General features: G+C 38.2%; 1 protein-coding gene across 1 annotated transcript in view; it reads right to left on the bottom strand.

Moving 5' to 3' along the window:
- Positions 1-23,850, bottom strand: part of LOC122814881 — a 1,525,389-nt gene that overhangs the window by 915,442 nt on the left and 586,097 nt on the right. Inside the window, exon 11 of the mRNA XM_044087155.1 lies at positions 13,774-14,103. Within this exon, the coding sequence (XP_043943090.1) occupies positions 13,774-14,103 (330 nt within the window). The remainder of the gene's footprint in view (positions 1-13,773; positions 14,104-23,850) is intronic.

Raw genomic sequence — 23,850 nt, 5'->3', positions numbered from 1 at the left:
AACATTTATTTTGCATGATGATCCTGTACTTACTTACCAGATGGTCCTGTGGAAAGTCACTTCATTAGATGCAAATGTACAGATGAGACATCTACCTAATACTAGAATCATGGGAACTGTCAATGTTCTGCACACAGACATAGCAGATAAACCCTAGTGCAATGCAGACTATCTGGCAATGCAGTGAATTATAACCTTTTCTGTTCACATGCCTCTGTGAGTGGAACATAAACAGTGCTTTTAAAGTAGCATGTGTGCAGTCTGCGGTTTCCAATACCTTGGGAGGAATGCAGTGTTATAGTGCCCATACATAGTCTGGATCTCTCCTCTGCTGTCCTAAGGAGCATGATATGGTCTTCCATATGCACAAGCATAATGCCAAGGAACTTGTTAAGTATCTGTGAGGTAGATGCCTCTGAGGTGCCTACCACATCCCTGGTCAGTCAATGAAATGTTTCAGCAGCAAAAATAATAAGTGTTAAGCATATCTTGGTCTTCACAAGGCTAAGAACATCACACATTCCCCTAGATTCATCTTTTGAGGGATATGTGTCTACCGGACTCATACTTATTATTAAATAAATAAATTAAAGGTGGTATTTATACTGACATCAGGGAACTTCTCTACTCTTTTTGATAGGTGCTATGGAATGTTTTATATCTGCTTGTGCTACTACCAACTCCAGCAAATGGGACCTCAATTTAATGTCTCATTTGAGGGACAGACACTTGAGTGCATAACTCCACTTATGCCATACTGCACTGTTGGCAGTCCTTCTACATGGTGTTGGGAATAGAACCTACAGCCATGAAAGGTAAGTGTGCAACCTGTTGCAGCACCAACACTGCTACTTGTTCTTTAGCTCTGCTTGCATATTTTAGAGCTTCAGATTTTCTCTTATTGTGGACCTGATAAATAAAAACATAGAAAATCTTCAAACACTAGACCCATCCCAGTTTGGTTTCGTCAGGGGCAGGTCACACCTACTAACCTTGGTGGACTTCTTCGAGAAGAGAGCTGAAGATGAGGCCAGAACAGTTCATACTGCCTACCATGACCTGGCAAAGGCATTTGAGATAATACCTCACATAGGTATTATAGACCAGTACAATTTTAGGCATAAATCCGTGTGCCACCTGATGGATAGCCAAACAGCTCACAGATAGGACACATGAAGTTAGGGTAGGGAAAATCCACCTCCTGTTACTAGTGGTGTCCCACGGGGTGTAGTACTGGGACCTCTTTTGTTTGAATTATTCTTTTCTGAAGTCCAGGCAAAAGTACAGGGCCTTTGGCTGACCAAATATGCTGATGACTGGAAGCTGGGTTCAATCACTGATTCCCCGCAAAGGTGTAGATATCCTCCAGGAAGGTCTGGCACAAGCAAATAACTGGTTCCAGAACCATGGCCTAAAACTCCGTGCAAATACATAGCATAATCATACTCTTTGTGAAGACCACCAACCCTGCAAATTGCAACACTGATAACTCTCCCCTAAGATTAGACCCAGTGGTAAAGGACTTGGGAACTTAGGATGACAGTAATCTGAACTTTGATCACCGTGTGCCCATGATAGTGGAAAAAATCTTTGTACATGGCAAAACATATGAGCAAGGGAATGGTATCCAGATCTACGGAGATTATATTTCCACTATTTTCTGCCCTCATTATACCAGTAATCGAGTACAGTGCACCCTTCAGCATGTATCTGACCAGTTAATTGCAACAGCTGGAGCAGCCACAGAGGTTCTTCATAAAGAAATACAGGGTGTAATAATATGTCTAGTGGGGAACACCTGAAAGCCCTGTCTCTTTACTCGGTCTCTTACAGACTACTGTGGGGCAATCTATGCCTAATCTACAAGGCATTTTCTGATCCAGACCTGATGAATATACTACACACTGCAAACAAATAGCACTAGAATTACCTGATATAAAGATCTAAATGTAGTCTGAGATATAAACAAAACATGTCAGAGGGCCAGGTATGTGTCTTAGAGATTACCACTTTTCTAGAACAGACTTCTCATTCATGTGAAATAGTCTTTCCTAACCATAATCAGATGCAGCTTGGACCAATGGATGGGAAGGCACAAATTCACCCCTGGTTTGTCGCCTTTGGTCCTTATGGACAAGGGCAGTTTGTAGATACTAAAGCCATTCTAGCTCATTGGTATTGATAATTGGAAAAATTGGGGGCATGAATGGCTAGGCTTAAAAAGGCTCTCGGTCCATTAGCCTAGTAGCCTGTTATGATTCTGTCATGATCTGCACGGATGGTGCTAGTCAGTCTAGTGGTCTTATTATGGGTGATTATTTACTAAGCCTTTGTAACTCCCATGGTCTTCTATAACAGGCAATGTGGCCTGCGCCAGCTGCAACAAAGATAAGTAAGTGCTTCTGAGCCAAAATAAATGCCACTGCTAGCATTTTGCTAAAATGCAGCTCTGAAATTTCCCACATGCTGTGCTCCTTTGTAGATCTATGCAGTAAAATATGCACATTGCTGCTGATACATCTGTGAATCATAGCATTATTTTACCTACCTACATCTCACATCATTACTGCCTCATTTAATTGCATGACTTAATTTATATTTCTTTATGCAGTCATTTGCATACACTGCATAAAGCACAGTGAAAGTCAATCTATTCATCCCAAACCTGTTTCTCTAAATTGCCACACCCTGCACATTACTGCCAGCAGCACAACTTAGGATTGCCTACTATGAAATTTGTTTAAGAGTTCTACTCTCTTATTCACCATGGTCATTATTTTCAGAACTTTGTTTTTGCTAAATAGCTAAAGTAAACCATACAATGTCTAAATTAACAGCTTCTTGCTTACAAAATATGTAAAATTAATTACAAATATTCTTGACTATGGCTAGCATTCATACAGGATCACTAAATGTTTTGCACAGTGCTAATATATGGGGAGTTTGCTTTGTAGAGTAGTCACAGATTAGAAAACTTGCATTATGCCTTGTTTCAAGTCTCTATACCTTAACTGTGACCATTTGTTAGTACTGTGGTGCCCACTAATTGTCTATGAATCCCAGCTTATAAATTATTAAATAATTAATAGCATATTAATACAAAATGACTACATATTTCAATATCATGGTAGTCATTCTCCACTTTTGTGCTGTCATTTTAGGTTAGGAACTCTTAGCTGTTATCTTTTAAATAACATTGTCCTACAAAATAAGTTCATATAAAAGATTTCTGTCTTATGTATCTGACACCAAAGGAAGTAAGATTATTATTCTTCCCCATTTTTGATGTCAAGCATCATCACAAGTTATAACCTTTTTATATAAATATTCACGCTAAGAATTTTATGTGACTTGGATATAGTTTGTGAAATTATAAGATGGGCAAGCAATATTGATGCTTCATACTTGATATATGAATTTTAAAATAAGTATTGTACATGATTTATGATTTTTTTATCTAGGATTATTTGAATTATGCAGAAAATGTTCACATAAAGTTTACTCACAATATCAACGCTATTTTGCAGAAAGTTTAACGACAAACAAAACTAAAATGTGTGTGCATGTGTGTGTGTGTGTGTGTGTGTGTGTGTGTGTGTGTGTCCGTGTTTCCATGTGTGCATGTGTGTGCATGTTTGTGTGTCCCATGCCTCTGTAATTATGTAGTGTACAGATACGTGACTATATGAATAAAAATAAATGTTTAAAAGATCCATAAAGAAATAATAATCTTATTATAACTTAGCTGACCCAAGTTTTAACACATGAATAATTGAAGCAAATTCATTCAAGCCAGGTTCTATTGTCGTCTGCAATAATAACTCATTGTATTCTAAACTGCTTTCCCAGGCACCTCCTCCCGGATTAAAATCCAGTTTTTCTAGAATACTGAATTTAAAACTCTTAAACATGTATTTTTTATTCATGTAATCACTTACTTATATAGAGGTATATAGATTTTTATGTGTTTTTAAAGTTATTTGATCAATTAATTTAGGTAAAGTGGATGGTTATTTTGGAGAGTACTTATTCTGGATGAGGATGTAATTTCCTGGATTCTGGTGAAGTCTCATTTAATCTCATCCTACCTAGAGTGTACCCTAGCACTCAAAATGTACTACAGCTATTTATCCTTGAACCCCTTTGTGTAAATATTGTAAATAGATTCACACTTTAAAACAAATGCATGTAAAAACTCTTCACATTTATATCCTACCTAAAGTGTACCCTACCTAGAGTGTACCCTAGCACTCAAAATGTCCTACAGCTATTTATCCTTGAACCCCTTTGTGCATATATTGTAAACAGATTCACACTTTAAAATGAATGCATGCAAAAAGTCTTCTTAACTCTCTACTCAATGTGCATATATAATGCATGTTCTCAAATTACTCTATAAGAATAATAATTATAATTGTATAACCTTTTTAGGAAAACCTTAGTGAAATTGCATTTGACTATTTGTAATAATGAATGTTCCTATTGTACAAATTGGTATCCTCAATATATCACTTATATTTCTCATGTTTTTGTAATTTGTATTTTTGGAGCTTTTCTCCCCGGGCCTCCGCTGAAAATGGGTCCTCGGGGCCCAGTGGACCTCCCCGGTAATCAAACTGGAAATAAATAAATAAATAAATAATTTAACATTTTTGAGGAGACAAAAGAGCTTAATCCTTGATCTAAAGATATTACTTTGTGAATGCAGTGCTGTTCTTCTTCATTAAATTTGTTTAAATCTTTGTTGTTGGCTTTCCATTGTGTTCCAGATGACGTGTCTCTTTATTTTACTGTTGGCTTGTTTTTGCTGTGTCATTTACACTATATTGGGATGTATTCGAATGGTATTCAGGTAGAGGGATGAAGATTTCTTACAACTGTTCATTATTCCTTTCTTTTCTATACAGTTTATTAATATGGGATTTTTACCAGAGATATTTATTCCTGAATTTACCATTGCATTAAGGGCAGAATGGGTGCGGGCTTTTCTAAGCAGCTGTTTTGATGCTGATAGAAAATGGAGGTGAATGTGCCAGCCTTCTCAGTTGGCTCCAGAGCTTGATCATGGTCAAGTGGAGCCCTAGCAGGATAATGGATCAGGGCACCTCCCAAAGCAGGCTCTCACCACCAATCCAGTGTCCCATTACCTGACTATATATCTCCAGTTACCATAAACACTGTTCAAACCTGTGAGGGTGCATACTATTTTCTTCTTTACTTCTAAAATGATTAGAGATATTTAATACTTTTATTTCAAATGTTATAGCACAAACATTGACAGCCATTTGCTAAACAAAACATTACAGTCTCAAGATGAAAACAGACTTAGCATGAGCAATAAGCTTCTCTGCCTTTGAAACTCACATTCTTTGAAAATGCACAGAAGTTCAAAATTCCTTGAAAATACACAGAAGCTCAACAGTCTGAAAATGCGCAGAAGGTCAGCATTCTTTGAAAATGCACTGAAACTCAACAGTCCCTGCTGATAACAGTTTGGCAGTTGATGTAGAGGTATTGAAGGTACTGTCATCCCTAAATGGGGCATTTTACACACACACATACACCCCTCCTATTCATGACTGACCTGTTCTCATGTTAATCCTGAACAGCATAACTCGAAAATCATGTGTTCTGTTTCAGTTTAAATGTGTGTGCTTCATACTAAGGATGCATGTACAGATGCACTCTGCATGTGACCTTAAAGCAGAAATGTAATGTATGCAGAGTGCATTCTTAAAAAAGTAATATAAGTTTTAGTGTCATTGGCCTGGCCAGTGGGCCTCTTTCCCCATCTGGTGGGCTTCCCCAAGCCAGTGGGTCCTAGGCAACTGCCTAGGTCATCTATTGCTGCATCTATCTCTGGTTGGCTTCTTTTGAGGGGGATTTCTAGCAATTTTGTGTAGGTCTTCTACAAGTTGAAGTTGTTTTGCAATGAGCATGTCCCTACAGATAGTTGGGTGATAGAGTTAAACAAGAGACAGAGAAGGTACATGATTTCTTGTCAAATTTAACTAACAATGAGAAAATGAGTAGTAAGTTACAGGCGGGGCTAGGTTGATAGGGACCAGATCAAGGATATTAGAGACACTAGTGGGTAATTTTACCCTTTGATCCAGTACATTGGCATCCACAAATCTAGGAAATTCTGAGCATCTCCATGTTTAGAGGTGTAAGTATGCCAGTCAATGCTTAGACAATTGAAGGTATTTGGTTTGGTATTTATTCCCTGTATGGTATTACAGTAATTTCCATTATCCCTGGGAGATATTGATTGGCATCTATTATTAGCAAAGAAATAGTAGCTGGATTTGTTATGGATGACTTGGATCTAAAGGAGCTCCATGTTAGGGTTGTTGGTAATCTGCTGTGAGGTGATAATGCTTCTAACAAGTACAAATACTCCCCCATAGTTACTTAAGGGCCTGAAGGCATGATGGGCTCTAAACTCTGATATAGAGGAAGTACTGTCTTTGCATTGAATCCTAATCTGAGTAACTATACAGGTATGGCTGTTTCTGAGATGCATAAGGGCCTCAAGTTCTGGTATCTTTCTTCGAGACTTCAGTAGTGCCGCCATGATGTCTGAATTTAGGTTTGCATTTGCTATGTGGATTATCCAGTAGTTTGACTCAGCCTAAAAAAAAGGCACTATAGATGCAGAAAAGTCTTTAACCAGCATGTGGAAGTCCTGATATGAGATATGTAAGCCATCCCTGGAGAAACATGAAGTCTTATGTACAATTTCATCCCATGCCAACGCATACTGGATCCCCTTAAAATGATACCAACTAAATACTTAGCCAAATATTAAAGTCAATTGCCCTGTCCTGATACCTAGATATCTTTCTTTGAGAATGCAAGATCCTACATGTAACACATGTATAGTAAGTTCCATCATAGCTCTCTGCATGTTCCTCTGGGTAGAGCACCTTAGGTCATTCATTCCCACATGGACAACCACTGTCATACTTTTCTTGTTTAAGGATTTTAGGGTATTTGTGACATCACAGATCTTGTCACCAGACTAACAGCTTACATTCACCCTGTTCTGGTCCAGTTTATTGAGTGTGGAGTATGTAAACCAAACTATAGAGTCAGCTACAACTAAACATTCCCCAAAGTGACAGCAGACTTAGTAGACCTGCTTTCCGGGTGACTTCTGGGAGATCCAAGTGGAGTTGAAGTATGTGGGAGTGGGTTAGAAGTAGGTGTTCCCAGATGTCCTGAGAGCTGAGGTATTTAGAATATATTCCAGGAGACTTTGGCAAGAGTTTCTTTACAGCCTCAAGTGTTGTGTTGTAACAGGTGTGACGATCTGGATGTATGGTGCTTACCGATAATGGGTTGATGCAAAAGGTTTGCTTCCGTGTTTCTTAAATATTTGCATGTCTTTCTGGTTGTACTATCAGTTGGTAGAAGCAGTGAAAAGTCATTATTTATAAGGCAATTGCTGCACTGTCTAAGAGCACCTAGTGCAATCAGACAGGCCACAGATAGGGTAAGAGAAACTGCTGAGTCATGTTGCAGAGTGTAAAGGACAAGTGCTGGTCATAGCATTTAGAGGTTGGAGGGGAGACTACTATAGAACATCCTAAATATTTATGAATGAGATGCTTTGACGTTAGGTAAGATGGCAGATAATCTAGCAGTATTTAGTGAAGAGACAGAATTATGTTGATATATTGCCTATTGGCTCTTACATAGCTACTACTAATGTTGGTTTCACTTAGTTATATTCAGCCAGGCATCATTGCTCCTTTGATCTTTCTCTCATCAGTTGCAAGCAGTAGCAGTAATCCCAAACTGGTTCCTGAAAAAAGGTGACAGAGTCTTTGCTGATCATCATTTTGTCCCATATATATGGGCCTGTAGGTTTTTTGTAGCTTTTGTAGCTTTGTCCTGGTAGATACCTTGGATAGCACATAAAGCAGCTCAGTGCAAGAGAGCAAATGTGTACAATGGTCCAAAATAATTCCAATCAGAGAAGGCTCACACACACTGTCCAGTTAGAGACAGTCAGTAATAAATGTCTGTGTTCTTTTGCTCACAAGGAACAAATCAGTTACTCTAATCCCATGGAAATAATTAGTGTCAGTGAAAAGAACATGCTTGTTAATTTCTAGCACTATGGACTAAGAGTCAGTCAACAGACTGTTACATACCTAGCCAATAACAAGACAGCGATCAAAGGTAAGAAGCAGACTCTGGACCATGCACCTATGAAAGACCTTAACCATTAAGCCAACCCCTCCTCCCAAAAAAAAAAGCTTCCCTGGATGATTTAATAACAAGCTCTCTCTCTCTGAATTAATTTGAATTAAGCTTGAAAATAAGAAAATGAAAAAGAAACAAAAAGACAGAAACAGTTTACAACACACACGTTCCAGTTTATCTGCCATCTTACCTAAATGTGCCCATAGCCGCAAGACTCTCAACCATGGAAAGACCATCTTTACCATCTCACCCGGACTCCAAGCGCACTAGCCTTGTCATTAAATTATATCTAATCACTAACTTGTCACCCTTATCTATTGCTATAAGTTTACCCATCCTTCCACCCGATTGGTATATTCACATGGTAATATGCCTCCTTGGCCCAATACTCTGAAACCCTCCGAGCCCATTACTAATCCGTTGGTTCCCCTGTAACAACAACTGGTCCCCTTTACTCTGCCATCGATTGATCCACTAACTGCTGCCACTCTGAACTACCTTACCATGCTCCCACCCTGTAGAATAACCAGTTACTATCAAAATTGCCTTCCAGCGGTCCCCGACTGAAGCTAGGCCCACAACCTCAGCATCTCCCTCAATATTACTAAACAATGTAGATCCCCATGACCATCCATATCCAACTGCCCTGATTAGTTACCTGCACCAAGGTAATCCTAACCACAACAATCTATGATTGCACCCATGCCCTGGAAATCCACCCTTACCCGAAATGCTCCACCAAACCTTATCCACCCATAAAGTCATGTCTGTACTGCACACCTACCAGCCCAAATCAGGATCAAATGTTATCTGTGCTACTCACTCCAAAACCTTATCTGATATACAACTTCAATAAAACTCGTTCACAATGGTTATCTCCCTAAAATATCAAAATCACTCCCCCTTTATATCGACATCTCGTTAGCCCTCTACCACAACTGGATGGCTGAAAACCACCCCAAAAATCCTACCCAAGTCCTTACAGAAAACAATTGGCACAACCAGCTTATCCAGGGCCTAGAACCATTAACCTAGTTGCCATCTGTGATCCTGCCATCATAGTGCTCCTCCCCTGAGAAAAAAAGGAGACAGATTACCTGCAACCCCATTCCAACAAATAACCTCCCTGCAACCAACATCCATTACTCCTCACTCCTCTTTTATCAGGGCACTGACCATGGGTCTTCTGTTTCCATGCATCTGTCACCTCTGTGCACCATCATTGAAAGAGTCTTTATCTCCTTCCAAATGCCCTTCCTTCCAGTCATCGGCCAATGCCTGCTCCATTTCCATACCTCGCAATCTGCAAAAGAAAGCAAATTAAACAGCAGGTCTTTCAAAATGGAACAAAGATGAGAATTTTAAACCCTAAGCCTTGTGTACCTGCATCAGACTTAACACTATGACCTTTCTTATAACACAAAGGCTGCGACTGCAACCTGTGCTCAACAATAAGGTTACTAAGCTTAAAACAACACCTTTTGAAATAGCGCCCCATCCTCCCTTGTGGGTCATCAAGTCAAACCCTTCCCACCTACAAGCTCTATACATCTTTTATACAACCTATAGTACTACCCTATAATTAACCCATTGGTGGATTATAAAACTCTTAACTGAAACTACTTATACCCAAATCCTAAATAAGTCTACAATTTCAATAACTGTGTTATATATTCCCCTGTAAATATTCCCCTGTCAGTGTATGTCTAACAAACCTGATATGCTGAGTTTTGATATATTTATCAGCATGTTATTCCCTTGAACCCAACTGTTCAATTTAATCCAGTTATTTGCAGACAAGCCTTATCTGTAACCCTGTAATCAGTTCACCCAATTTCAGGACATTGCATATAAACTGTAAATCACCTCAGATGAAAAGTTAGGTCCGAAAGACAGTCCAAACATGTAAGAGCCCAGGACAGAACCCTGTGGGATACCTTGCCTGTAAGCAAGGATTTCGACTGTCCAGATGCTGTAGAATACTTGCTATGTCCTATGTGTACAACTGATATAGGAAAGCCCCTGCTTTGGTTTCTCTCTCTTTTTTTTGTGTGTTATTAAACTCCTGTATGCCTGCACAGCAAGAACATTACACCAGGTGCCTTGTTTCCCACGGAAAACTTGAAACAGCTGCAATAGAGTTGAAATCTTAAAGGTGCCATTTCTACTGCCTTGCTTAATGATCAATACTCTTCAGCTTACCAACTCAGGCGTACCTCCCTCAGCAACTGTACTACACCATTCACTCTCCCCCATACCTACAAAAATCTAGACAAAGCCCCAAAACAATGGGGAAAAAGGCCTAAAATAGGGACAGACTCCAGTGTTGTTATTGTAAACTTAGAAAGCTGCTAAAAGAAAATGATTTGAGCCATTCTGCATCATCTGAAGGAGATGACTGAAACTGAAATATATGTCACTATTCGGTCATTGAACAACTTAAATCACCCTTTATTAGCCAGAAAACCACACACCTTATGAGGAACGGCCCAAACCCTTGAGGAAAATTCTGGGCCTTCTGTGGAAATCTGTATAGTTGAGAGGTATGCTGAGTCTCGCCTTACCCACACAACCACCACCACACACTCACTCAAAATGGGAGGGAGCACTCTGCTTTGAAAGCCTACATTGCATTACCTCATAAAACAAAACAAGCGGTGTAAGTCCTACACATTCCCGCTCCAAAAAAAAAAAAAGCCCCACTATTCCCAGGTGCGAAAGTAAACTGAAACACTTGCCTTCTTGTGTTCATTCTTGTGTTCGCATCATTCCTCAATAACAATGCAGTTCAATTCAAAAACTAAGATCTTCCAAAGTCTCGTCTACCAACCAACTGACCGCTCTGCCTCTGCACCAATTAATTGCAGAGCGATCACATTCATAGCTACTAAACTGATAGACCAGTTTGTTTGCGGTGGGTGTGTGTGTGTGTGTGTGTGTGTGTGTGTGTGTGTGTGTGTGTGTGTGTGTGTGTAAAATACCCTAGTCAGAGCTGGCAGGTAAGATAATTTAACCAGGCTCAAACTCCCATACCTTATTTTAGGATGCAAGAGCCTGATAGTCTATACCAAACTACCCCTTTTCAAGGATCTGTGGGTTTCAAAGAATTGTGAGCTGCAAATAGACGTTTACTATCGCTCTTGCTAAGTCTGCATTAAATGTGCAACTCTTTGTTTAGCAAAGGATTGCCTGTGTGTACACTGTCACTTGAGAATTAATGGACAATCAACAGTCACCAGCAATCTCCTCATGACTGCCCTTCCATGCAACGAACGACTTTATATATAACTTTTTTTTTGTTACATTCCATGGTGGTGCAGCAGTAGTGTTGTTGCCTCACAGCAAGAGGTTCTCCCATTTGATTCTCGGCTGGAGTGCGGGGAGTGCCTTCTTTGTGGAGTCTGCATGTCCTCCCCGCAGTTGGGTGGGTGTTCAAAAGACATGCGTAAAGGGCGTGTCTTTGTTGAAGGTTGAACATCGAGCTGGCACCTCAGCATTCATGAAAATCTACTGCCAATCATTAGCGGACTGGAGTTCTGCTGTGGTGACCCCTAACCGGGAAAAAGCCAAAAGACAACAACAACATCCAACGCCAGAGCAGCAGATGAGCTAACCCTGCCCAGATGTACTCTAACGCATCAGCTCTCCTCAATAAGAAAGTGTGCCAATGCCAACCCCCCACTCAAGAGTGACGACAAAGAGAAACTGCGACACACAACACATTCCCGGCACAAACCAATAGCCAATCTCTAAATACTTACCGCAAAATATATGTACCTACTTCCTTCAGAAAATGTTACCTGCCCACCATAAAGAAATTAAATTTAGCAAACAATGTGATTCATGACAGCAACCAGAGACTTCAAACCAGACAAGCCCAAAGAACCACCGTACCCGGGAGGTAAACCGTTGAGAGGTATGGCCCTGACAAACTTTCACTCACTTCCGGTAATGGCAACAGAGTTTTTTTTTTTTTTTTTTAAACAGAGAAAAAAGGGGAAATTGAAAGATCTGAAATACTAACTACCCGTTTATACCCATACACTATAACAATGCCTCCCACTCGTTTAAGCCTACAAAGCTCATTCCCCCCAACTTATTAATGTTTAAATTAAATTAAGCCTACAGTTTACAACCACCCCTGTGTTAACCTACACCAGTATACCCCCCTCCTGGCAATTAACTGTAGCAGACAAAAAAAAAAAAAAAAACACCAACCGACCAGTAAAAATAACATTAGCAAAAGAAAGGAAATATTATCCCACCATACTCACCTCATTCTTCCTAGTCCGATTAATTCCCAAGGCATACCTGACCACCAAAGTTCCTAGAAGTCGTCTTGGATGTAATCCTGCTATGTAGCAAGTTCACGCCAAAATGCGATTACTCACCCAGCTACCCTTATCTAAACCCCTTAAGCCACTCCCCACCCTTATCTTATTTCCTCCCAATCATCCCTCCCTCCATTTAACCCTTTCACCTCTCCAACCCACTTAACTCCCATTAATATATCAGCCTAACCCCCCCCCCCCCCTTGAAGATGTCCCAGGACAACTTGGTTTGTTACCATACCTCATTTGTCCCTAAAACTATTCTGAAAGAGAAGATCAACAGATGATGTATTTCTTTCAAATCCTTGTTACAGATGTTATTAATCACATCTGCCATTTATTGTCATTTTCTATATTTCTGCATATTTCAAACCAACAGAGATTCTACAAACACGTTCTAACATAATACATTTTATTCCGTGTAGTTCTTCACTAAATACGTAGGCAGGAGATGACGACTTCTATAAACAGGTAATACACTTACATATAACTGTGAGCAGGAGAATCAACATAACCCCAACCTGCCTTCACATCAATGCACAAATACAAACCGTTATGCATCACTTTCTACATTTATAGGTGAAGAGCGGTATGCCAAAGCATCTAACATGCCTTTTAACTTTGGTCCAAAAACATAAAATGCTTGCAATGACCAAAAATATAGGACAGGTGTTCACTTTCTCTGCATTCATATCTCCAGTAAACATAGGAACTATGCAGGAAAACATGAACAAGATGAGGTGATAATAAAAAGGCTGATACATAAGTTTCCAAGTTAAATTTTTCTACTACAAGGTTCTGCAAAAAAAAAAAAAAAACTCTTGCCGAATTTTTAGTTTATTCCTTCAAGAGTGCCAAGCCAGCTTACTTTCAAAGGTAATGATTCATTCAGAAATTTATCTGAATGTGCTAAAAGTCCATTGGAAAGGAAGGGAAAAACTGTAGCTGGCCTTCACAAATTGCCTAAGATTTTAAATTAATTTTCCATTAAAAAAGTGGCACTTTTTCAAATGTTAATTTTATTTCCTTGTTAAAATTACACTTTTCCATGGAAACATATATTATATTGGATATATTACCTCAGTCAGAATATTTCTGTCCAAGATGGAATGCATGGAATAACCTTCTATATGTTAACTATAAAATGCAGCACACTTTTTTATTTATTACCCAATACACTTTGGTTCTCACTGTACTATTAGGAACAAATAATAAGGGCATAACTTACTTGTCTCATTTGTGTCAATCAGTTGGCTTTCCAGAATGGTATTTTGTAAAGGGGTTCCACTGCTGTTCATAAAGAATTCTCCATAGAAAGAAATATTGTATGTACTGAATGGTTGAAGGGATGACCATATTAATGTGTTATTTGATGAAGGCATTGATTGCTCTGATTCAGAATTTTTCCTTTCACAATTTTGTCCACGTGTTTTTACAAACTGGCAGACTGCCTTTATACGTACGTGAATTGGTCCAGTAACAGGGTTTGTAGAATACCATGACACAATTATACTGCTGTGGGTAATTGTGATCCCAGTTATGTTTAGCTGTGGTTTTTCTGAAAAAAAAAAAAGGTTACTTTGAAATTGCTGAGACATATATCTGATAACAATATACAAGTATGGCTTGTAGGATTACTTCTTATGTACTAACAATTTGAAAAATGATGAACAATGTTACAATGATTGTATAGAAATATTTTGCGGTAACCTTTAATAATTCACAGCAGAATACATTACCAACTGCACTTGTAGCTAACTACACAAGCTGACCACTGGTTTCTGGGCTGCAGAGGCTATTATACTGTCCAGCCTGCATTACCTCTACAGGATACCGAGAAATGACACAGCAGACATGTTCTTAACATACAGCATTTGTAAACAAGCATGTGTAAGTCAGAACGGCGGTTGAGACAGAACTAGGGATATCATCAAAAAGTGATTTTAGTACAATTATTTTTTTCTGATAGTAATACAAGTGCTATGGAGTACCCAGAAATTATGTTTCTGTGCTTCCTTTATTGCACAGACCAGGTTTCTGTACCTCTGTCTACTGGCACATGGAATGCAAATATTCAATCAATTTCTGAAGCTGCAGCTATACATTAAGTTCTTCTGTCACAACATTTAACTTGTATTTATTATACCTCCCTTTTAATAACACATCTAAGCAATTGACAAGTCTCTACATGAATTTTTAGAGTGCGTCTTCTCACTATTTTTTTGCATACTTTCTTGTCAGAATTTGTGTATTTCTTGGTTTAACCTGCTGAATCCATGATGTGTCTAAATCCATGTTGAGTAACAACCATTTTGTCTTTTGGAGTTACCACATAAGATGTTTGTAGATGCATATTTTACATACCCTCTGAAATTGGATGAAATAACGCATTAGGACAGAAGTTGATAAAGGAAGTGGAAGGGACATCTACAGCCAGGAGAAAGAAAAAGGGACTATTTCCAGAAAGGAGGCATATGAGGCTTAATACCCTCCATAGCGGATCTGTTGATGAGTAGAGTTACTAGGTAAGTTAAAGAAGGAGCAGTAAGGTCTATTGGGAGACTGTCTGTGATTATGTATCCTGATGTGACTTTCATGAGAAGTTTGTAGACTGAGGCAATTACGATGCTAATGGAGGATGCTTATCAGATGCAGGCTGTATATTATAACTGGGAATTAAATTGAAGATGAGCTTTTGTACAGGTCTGAGAAAGTTATTAGAGAAACATTTGGGTACTGAGAAAATGTTCAGCTGCTGGGAGCATGGTAAGTTATACATCTAACCATGATGAAGAAGATGGCCAACTAAATTTCTAAATTTTAGGGGTGGTGTTCATTCAGCTTTTGAAGTTAAATGAAAAAAGATATTTTGAAAGTATGGCTGTCATTTTTACATTACTTCTGGCTGTGTATAATTTACACAGATCACTGGGATTATATGATTTGTGTTGTGAGTGCCTTACATGATCTGCATTAGGCATGAGTTTGTTAATCTTTGAGGTAATCAAGGCCAGTGATGATGTATAAATGGTTTTGTTGTTGTTGAGTAGGTATAGATTTGTGGAAGTGGTTAGAAAGAGCTGATTGATGTAGGGTGCAGCTTCATATAATGGAAGGAAGTACAAAAAAGTCAGTTTAGCACTTTATAGTGCATAGTTGATGGAAGTGATGTTGCATGTGAGGATGATGTAAGACTAGACAAAACTTTTATTTTTCTTATTTGTGGTAATGTTCTATATGGTAAAAATTGAAGCTGATAATGAATGCAGCAGTATAAAACATCTTTATGGGAGATCCATTTTATCTGCTCTAGTAGATTCCATAAAGTTATAAAGGGGGATGTGTATGGCTTCATTGGTTAATAATAAATAAATGTTGAAATTTTCAAGGATTATGACTTCAAAGCTGATGTTTGAGTTCATTGAATGCAAGGCTCCCACAGCAATGCCATCTTCCTTCCTTCATGGAATGTTGATACAGACAGCAATGAGAAGTTTACATTCATTGACTTATAAAGTCATAGTCAGCAGAAAAGGAATTTTGTGAGGGGAGAGGAAACATGTTAGATTATCCTTATAAAGAAATGCTACACCTCCTGAATGTGTTTACCTAAGAATGGCAAATCCAAGAAGGGGGTCAATATTACCAAAATCAGTCATGTTCAACCAAGTTTTCAAAATGAAAATGAGGTCTAGTTGAGCTAGTTAACTTCAACAATGGATGCATTAATTTAGGTACTTCTTGTATTGTTAAGAATGATGTTCAATCCTTTAGCATTTCCTATAATGTCCAGTATATAGGCTAATGAATTTAGACTGAGTTGTTAGGCCTGGGTTTGGGTGGATGTTGCCAGAGTGGATAAGACTCTGGTGAATAAGGTGAGAGAGGTGAATGCCTGACTGTACACACACAGACTTTATTTATTTTGAGTGTGGCACTTATTGTAGGTTAGAATGCACACAATATATTTTTGTGGCTGACAATGTTTTAGTACAGAGTAGTATCAGGAGGCTTATGGAATATAATGGCCTGAGTAAATCTGGACATGTATTTAGTTGCTGATTTTGGATAGTGGAATTTTAAGCTACCTGCAATTGGAATATATTTCAAGCAAAGAGTGGTACTGAGGAACCACAGGATTTAAAGCTGTAGCAGAAGACATTTTTTTCAGATTATTATTCAAGCTCTGCGATTAGATAACATATGTACATAGGGTCTATATTAGCATATCGAATGGTAAAAATGTCAAACGCTCACATGAACGAAAATGGATGAGAGCGGATGTGTGTTTTTGGAGTTGCAGTACAGTGAGAATTGGAATATTTGCCCTTTCCTCGTTGTAGTGCAACCTCAGAGTTGGAAAATATATTTAGCGGGGGTTGTGGGGGGCACAGCCCCCAACAATAGCAAGTTCGTTCTTCTCCATTTTCGTTCATATGAGCGTTCGACATTTTTACCATTCAATATGGTAATATAGACCCTGTACATATGTACTTGATGACAGGTAGATTGGCTTGGACAGCTGTAGTACATGTCAAAATTAGCAATGCAGTACTCAAAATGGCAAGTAACATACAGGCTGAGTAGCAGGATTATGCATAGTGCTAGTACTGTACAGTACACAGAGGAAGTAGTATTACTACAGCACTCAGAAGAAGTGGTAGTAGTTGCAGTAGTAATAGTTTGCCACCAGATGCTCTGTACAAACTACATAAAAGTATACAATACGCAGAGTGAGTAGTATTACTACAGTACTCAGAGGAAGTAATAATAACTGTGGTAGAAATATCAACTGCTCCAAATGTTCTATACTAACTAACTAAGGGCATGTTAAAGTTAAGTTCAGCTGATGAGTGAAGAGGGAGGTGAAGAGTATATTACACTTCTGTGAATAGTGTTTGTCCATTGCACAACTTCTCTTTTTGCAGTCATCTAAGTGGGTAAAGTGGTAATGTGTGCAGAAGTGGTGGTCACTGATAATACCACTGCCACTTTTGTGTGTAAGTAATTAGTCCTTCATGTCAAATTGTATTATTGCTAGAGCAAAATGACTGATATGCTATGTGATATCCCTTGGTCAAACTAAGCATGGGCAGAGATGTTTACCAACAAAGGTTAAAGGTGCTTCATTTATTCAGTGTTATAAATCATAATACAATGAGAAATATGTAAACTTAAAAATAACTATGAATTAATATCCAAATTGGAAAATCCTAAGCTTAAACAATGTTTAGGAGGCTCTTTTGGTGCTGTGAGAATATACTGGTCTTCTTTTGCTCATAAGGCAGTAAACTTGCTTGGATGCATGCAGTTGTACTAAAGTTAGGGAACTGTAGCTGCTTATTTTAGATCATTTGTATTTTCAGGTTAATGCTTTTGTGTTGCAAATGGGGAGGTTAGGCTTGCTTTTGTTAGAATTTGCGATACAGTATCTTGTTGTTATTTATGCTGAAATTGTTTATATTACCATTTCAGTGCAGTATGCACACTGGTGGCACCATACTGGATTCCAGGAGGTCTGCCATATTTTGAGTCAAAGTGGAAGCCGCCATTTTGAATTTTGGTTTACTTGGAAACTGCATCATTCGAATGGCATGTGTTTGACTTGCAGTTTCCAAGTCACCATAATGTCAAACCACAAATGATCAACTACACTACAGCGGATGGGTAGTGATTGATATTTTGTGTTCAACATTGTTTAGGGAGGTCGCTGCTCAGTGTGGAATAGGGAATTAGCCCATTTCCTCACTGTAGTGTGATCCTAGAGTTGGTATATTTAATATACAGGGGGTGTGGGGGTGAAGAGGGCATAGCCCCCCATACAAAATAGTACAATTAATGTACAATTGACCTTTGAGTGTAACAGTATGTTAATGTGCATAGCATGGGTGACTGACGTCACCTCCTGTTATGTTGAACTTGTCAAACCAGGAAGTTTGGGTATGTCATTTCCAACATTCTGCCTTTTAGACATGTAGGAAATCAATATTTTCCATCGACATTATGGTCATTTGATGGAAGCATTTTCAAGAATATGGTAGTAAACCTTGAATTTTGGATGGCAAGTGAGCTTGCATCTACTCAGAAACTAGGCAATATTTCAAGGGTACATGAAGAGACATCAAATACATTAAGGAATTGATAGATCTGCTGTCATAGTTTTGTGGCACAATAATGGATTTTGCTGTAATTTACTAGTTCAAATCACATGATCATTAGTTTTCTCTACTTATGTATATGTAGAATAATTATAAAGAAAATTATAAGTTATTATTTTTTCATCTAAACACCTAAGCACTGGAAAAGAGAGAAGGTTAGTCTACTAGTTTCTCCTATGTTGCTTTCCTTTTGGCACTAGGTCTCAAATGACAATGTATAAACTGCCTCATGTTTACAGATAATGAGCTGATAATATTAATGATTCCATCTGTGAGAGGTGTAAATATGTTAATAATGTGGAGGCTTTCCTCTCATAAAAAAACAAATTGCCCTGGAAGCTACATACAGCTCTACAACAATCATTCATTAATACCACCAATATGTCTTATGTTGAGGGTTTAAAAGAATTCCTCTCAAGTACTCCTAGAAATAAGAATAGGTCTCAGCAAAAATCAGGTCTGTCATCCATTTCATGCATACCTCCCATAAATAGTGAACCTGAACAAAAACACTCTAAATATTCATAAAGCACTTTGTATCATAGCAGCAGCAATATAAATGTTTGATTGATAGAATATTCTTCTGTCAGGCACACAGGTTCATGACGCACAAGATTGGGCAAGGAGAAGGTTATAGTGATTCATCTTTAGACGCCAAGATTCCTGATGTTACAACAGCCCTAACATTTGACAACATGACTGTGATATTGTAGTGGTACATATAGCAATGAATAACTTGAGACATAAAACCATGATAGACATATAGAGAGAGACATGTCCGAACTCTCCATGCATGTTTCAAATGCAGGTAAGATGTGGATCCAGAGTGAACTCCTTCCTTCACCTTGAATGATGCATAGATAGAACGAAAAGATAATTGGCTTCAGTACTTGGTTAAATAGCTGATGTCATTCCAAGGGAGCCCAATACGTATTAGCATGGGGTGACTGTTCAACAGTCCAGCTTGTTTTTTTTTTTTTTTTTTTTTTTTTTTAAGGAAGGCCTGCTTAAAGGATTCTGCATACTGGCTAATGTTTTTGCTGCCCCATTAATGTCTTTTTAGGCAGAGTCCATTTGATGGATATTCCACCATAACTAACATATCAGTTTCAAATAGGATTACATTAAGGTGGCTCTCCTCTGTGCCAGAAATGTAAGTAATAAAGGAATGATCTCATGGCATGCCTGCATTTTTCAAACATTTCTGTCAGTGTATTTTATTACACTTGATTTAATTGTAAATAGTGCATTCCTTGTATTCAGATTTTGTTGCATATACAATCAGTGGCAGATATGGTAGAGCCCCCCTATTCATCATAGAATATATTGCCTCCAGGCAAATTCCCAGAGACCCCAACACTGAACTCAATGAACTACAGATCACTGTAGACAGGATTAAGAATCAACTAATAACTTGTTACAGAGCACCTTCTTTGGCCACTGATAAGCTTGTATGATTCCTCAGTATACTAAATTATCTCCATTACTTGGGGTGATTTTAATTACCTAGCAATAAACTGGGACCCCTACAACTACAATGAACAACATGGCCAAAATTTCCTAGACTTAATAAAAATGTTCTTGAGTGGTTGGCAAATAAACCTACTAGATCACATAGGTTCTTCAAGAAAGTATTAGTTTACGTGTGTGCACACTTATGCAGCCAGCTAGTTGTACATTTTTTATTTTTTATATTTTTCCCCTAACAGATTTGTCTGTTTTTCAATTGAATTGTATAGGTTATAGGTCACATTTAAGGTGGGAAAAGTTTTGAAATGATTTATTGTGGTCTCATTTTTTTATATCACAAAAAACTGGCATTTTAACAGGGGTGTGTAAACTTTTTATATCCACTGTATATATATTATATGTATATGTATATATATATATATATATATATATGCTGGCCTCTCAATGAGTAGAATTTATGTACCGCGAAAGCTTACTGTTTTTTAAAGACAGACCAGAGAGGTCTGTGGATCTATTCAAAGTCTTCTCCACCATCTGAAGCTGGAGGGCAGCTTGACCTGACCTCACCTGTGGTACCTACAAAGAGTTGGTAAGGACTGTGGTGGTCACCTCTCATACTATAGGCAGTGAAGTGCATTACTAATTTTAACTGTATTGCTTAACTGAGGAATTTACCCAACTGCACTGTAAATAAGACAACTTAAGCCTACAAAGGTGACCCTATTGTTTTTGCATACTATACAGCTAGCTTCAGATGGCATTCACTGATTGCTGAATACATACTTCTTTCTTTCCTTTATTGTTGCCTGCAATTACAATATCATATCAGCTGATTTCCAAACATTTAGAAAACATCTGTTGTTCTCTATATGTTAACATACACACCTGCAGAGAAACTGAACTGAATGTTTGGCTTGCTGAAGAAGTGCTACTCTTTTGTCAAAACTGGATTTCTTCTACAGGCTACCACAATGAATGCTTCTGAGTTACTGCAAGTTTAACAAAAGTTAGTTTACATGTGGATTAAAAGGAACTGAGGACCAACTTTCCCCAAAGAAAGTAGGAAGTAGTAGCCTTCACTAAAGAAAGCAATGCTAAATGCTTTCCCATCTGGCTGCTAGATCAGTGCTGCAAACTATACTTACAAGTTCAGATGTTGCAACATTAATTAAACACAGACTGTTGCCTGATATGTTGTGCAGTGTCATGGGCTTCGCTTTTGTCACACCCAAGAACCCGGGGCCAGAAAACAAAAGCTTTGGTCTAAGATTAAAGTAAGCAAAACAACTGCCATGTCAGGTTTAAAATAATTGCATGAAAACAGTTGAATGATGAAGTACTATTCAGTTCTTTTAACATAGTGACATGAAATTGCTTAAAGGTCGCACACCAAAGAATGGTAGAATAAATCGCCAAAATGTTGTCTGTCAATACTGAACATATTAAGCTTATTTAGACATTGCTGGAAAATGCTCTTGCAGTCAAATATATGCTCAAGATATTTCTGAAGCTGGGTGAATAAGGTAATAAATACTACAATACTGCAATGTATTAAATTCTCAGTTTGCAAAAAAAGTAGCTTACTGCAATTTATATGAAGTAAAACACATGAATTCAGAAGCACTTTGGTCTCAAATTGCTTATGATTCTAGAAAAGCTACTTAAAATTCCTCAAATACAAAACATATTTTAATATATCCAAAGTGAAGAAAACTGGTATGTTAAGTGAGGTTATCACTGATGTAAAATTTTTGAGAACATTTTTGTGACAAGCATAAAGTGCATGTTTACAAGTGGTGTTGAAAAAGTTGTTGAGGAAGATTGTTGTGCTGGCCTTCTGAGGAAAATAAGTTTGCTTGAAATGTGTACATTGTAAATAGTGACTTAATTATGTGCTCTAAATGAAAGTTTAATAGCCTTTGAAGCACTAATGGTGCTTCTGAAACAGTTAAGATGTAAATATAGTAATATCTATACTTTGTCCTGTTACCCACTGACTAACAAGAAACATCTAGCAAGAAGTGTTTCTTTTCAATTAAATTAACTGTGTTAGAAATGGAAAAATCAGTCGATGGAAACGTTTACCCTAAAAATGAGAAACAAATGGTCAATTGCAAATCAAAGTAATTCAGGGAATAGCGTGTTAAAAATTAGAAAAATGCTTACATGAACCAGACATTTGTTACATTTGTGAATTGTCCTGTGTTTAAAGCACGTGAAAATCATTATCTGTTACTATTTTCTGAAGAGATTTGTATTGTTCCAGAAAGAGACCATTTGCAACAAACTATAATCAGCTTAAAGCTTATTGGGAAGTAAAAATAAAATAAGAGGTTTGTAGTTTGTGGAAAGCATTTACAAATGGTAGACCTTTTTCTACAGCACAGTATCTTATTAGGTATTGTCTGAAACTATTTCTCCTTACATATGTTCATAGGTTCATAGGAAGTTACTAGGCTAAAGGCTCGTGATCCGTTACAAGCCTAGCCATATTTATCTTGAGTTTCCCAATTATCCATAGTGAGGTGGGTGAAGTTCACAGAGTTATGATCCTATAATATGGCAATTAATACCAACTGCCTCTGTCCATGAGGGGCATGGGCACCACTCTAGGAGTGAATTTGTAGTCACCCATCCATTGGTCTAGGATGTGCTTGAACAGGGTCATGTAGGGTCTCTGCTTCAATCAAATGGGAAGGTTTTTCCAGAGATGGGATAGTTTCTGTGAGACGTAGCTATCTCTCCAGCATGATTTGTTCAAGTCAGAGCCTAAGTTAGGATCCCTGGAGCAAGTGACCCCATCATGCAGTTTGATGTGTAACATTTCCATCAAGACTGGGTCAGAGACTGCCCTGTAAGCCAGATACAGATCACCCCTTACTTGTCTGTAGTAGCCAGAATACAGTGATAAAGCTTTCAATCTTTCCACATAGGATTTATTTTGTGTACCCTGTATTTCTTGGTGAGAAACCTCTGGGGTCTCTCCAGCTACTGCAGGTTCATAGGTTCACAGAGTTTACTAGGCTAATGACCTCAAGGGCCTTTTTAAGCCTAGCCATGCATCCCAAATCTCTGACATGTTCTGATACCCTTGATAAGTGTAAGCATAGGCCTGGGAGATAAACCATTTACAGGTTACATGTGTCCATTAGAGACATAGGTGCCAAACCAAGGATGAATTTTCGATTTCCTATCCAATTGTCCAAGTTGCACTTCAATTAGATTAGGGAGAAACTCTACTTCACATGGATGGGGAGCCTATTCCATACACTGGGTAGTCTCTGGGATACATACCTATCTCTCCAGCAGGTCCTATTTCTATCACAGACAAGGTTTAAGTATTTAGAACAGGTAATTCTGGTACTGTTTGTTTTATGGATATGGAGGAGGTCCATCAGAGTGGGTCTGACAATGCCCTGTATGCCAGGTATAGATCTCCCACTCAAAAGCCTGTAGGAGACAGAATACAGGGATAGGGCCTTGAGGTGGTTTGCATAGGACATATTACTTACACTCTGTATTGTTTTAATGAGGAACCTCTGTGGACATTCCAGTTGTTGGATATTCCTAGTTAGATACATACCAAAGGGGGCATTGCACTCAATGACAGGTCTGTTGAATGCTGAATAGAGTGGAACAATGACTTCCTTCGACTTAGATGCCATACCTTTGTTTAT

The sequence above is a fragment of the Protopterus annectens genome, chromosome 1.part1 (assembly GCF_019279795.1).
Source record: "Protopterus annectens isolate FY-2018-M chromosome 1.part1, PAN1.0, whole genome shotgun sequence".
Lineage (NCBI taxonomy): Eukaryota > Metazoa > Chordata > Ceratodontiformes > Protopteridae > Protopterus > Protopterus annectens.
This window is presented reverse-complemented; position numbering and strand designations above follow the sequence as displayed.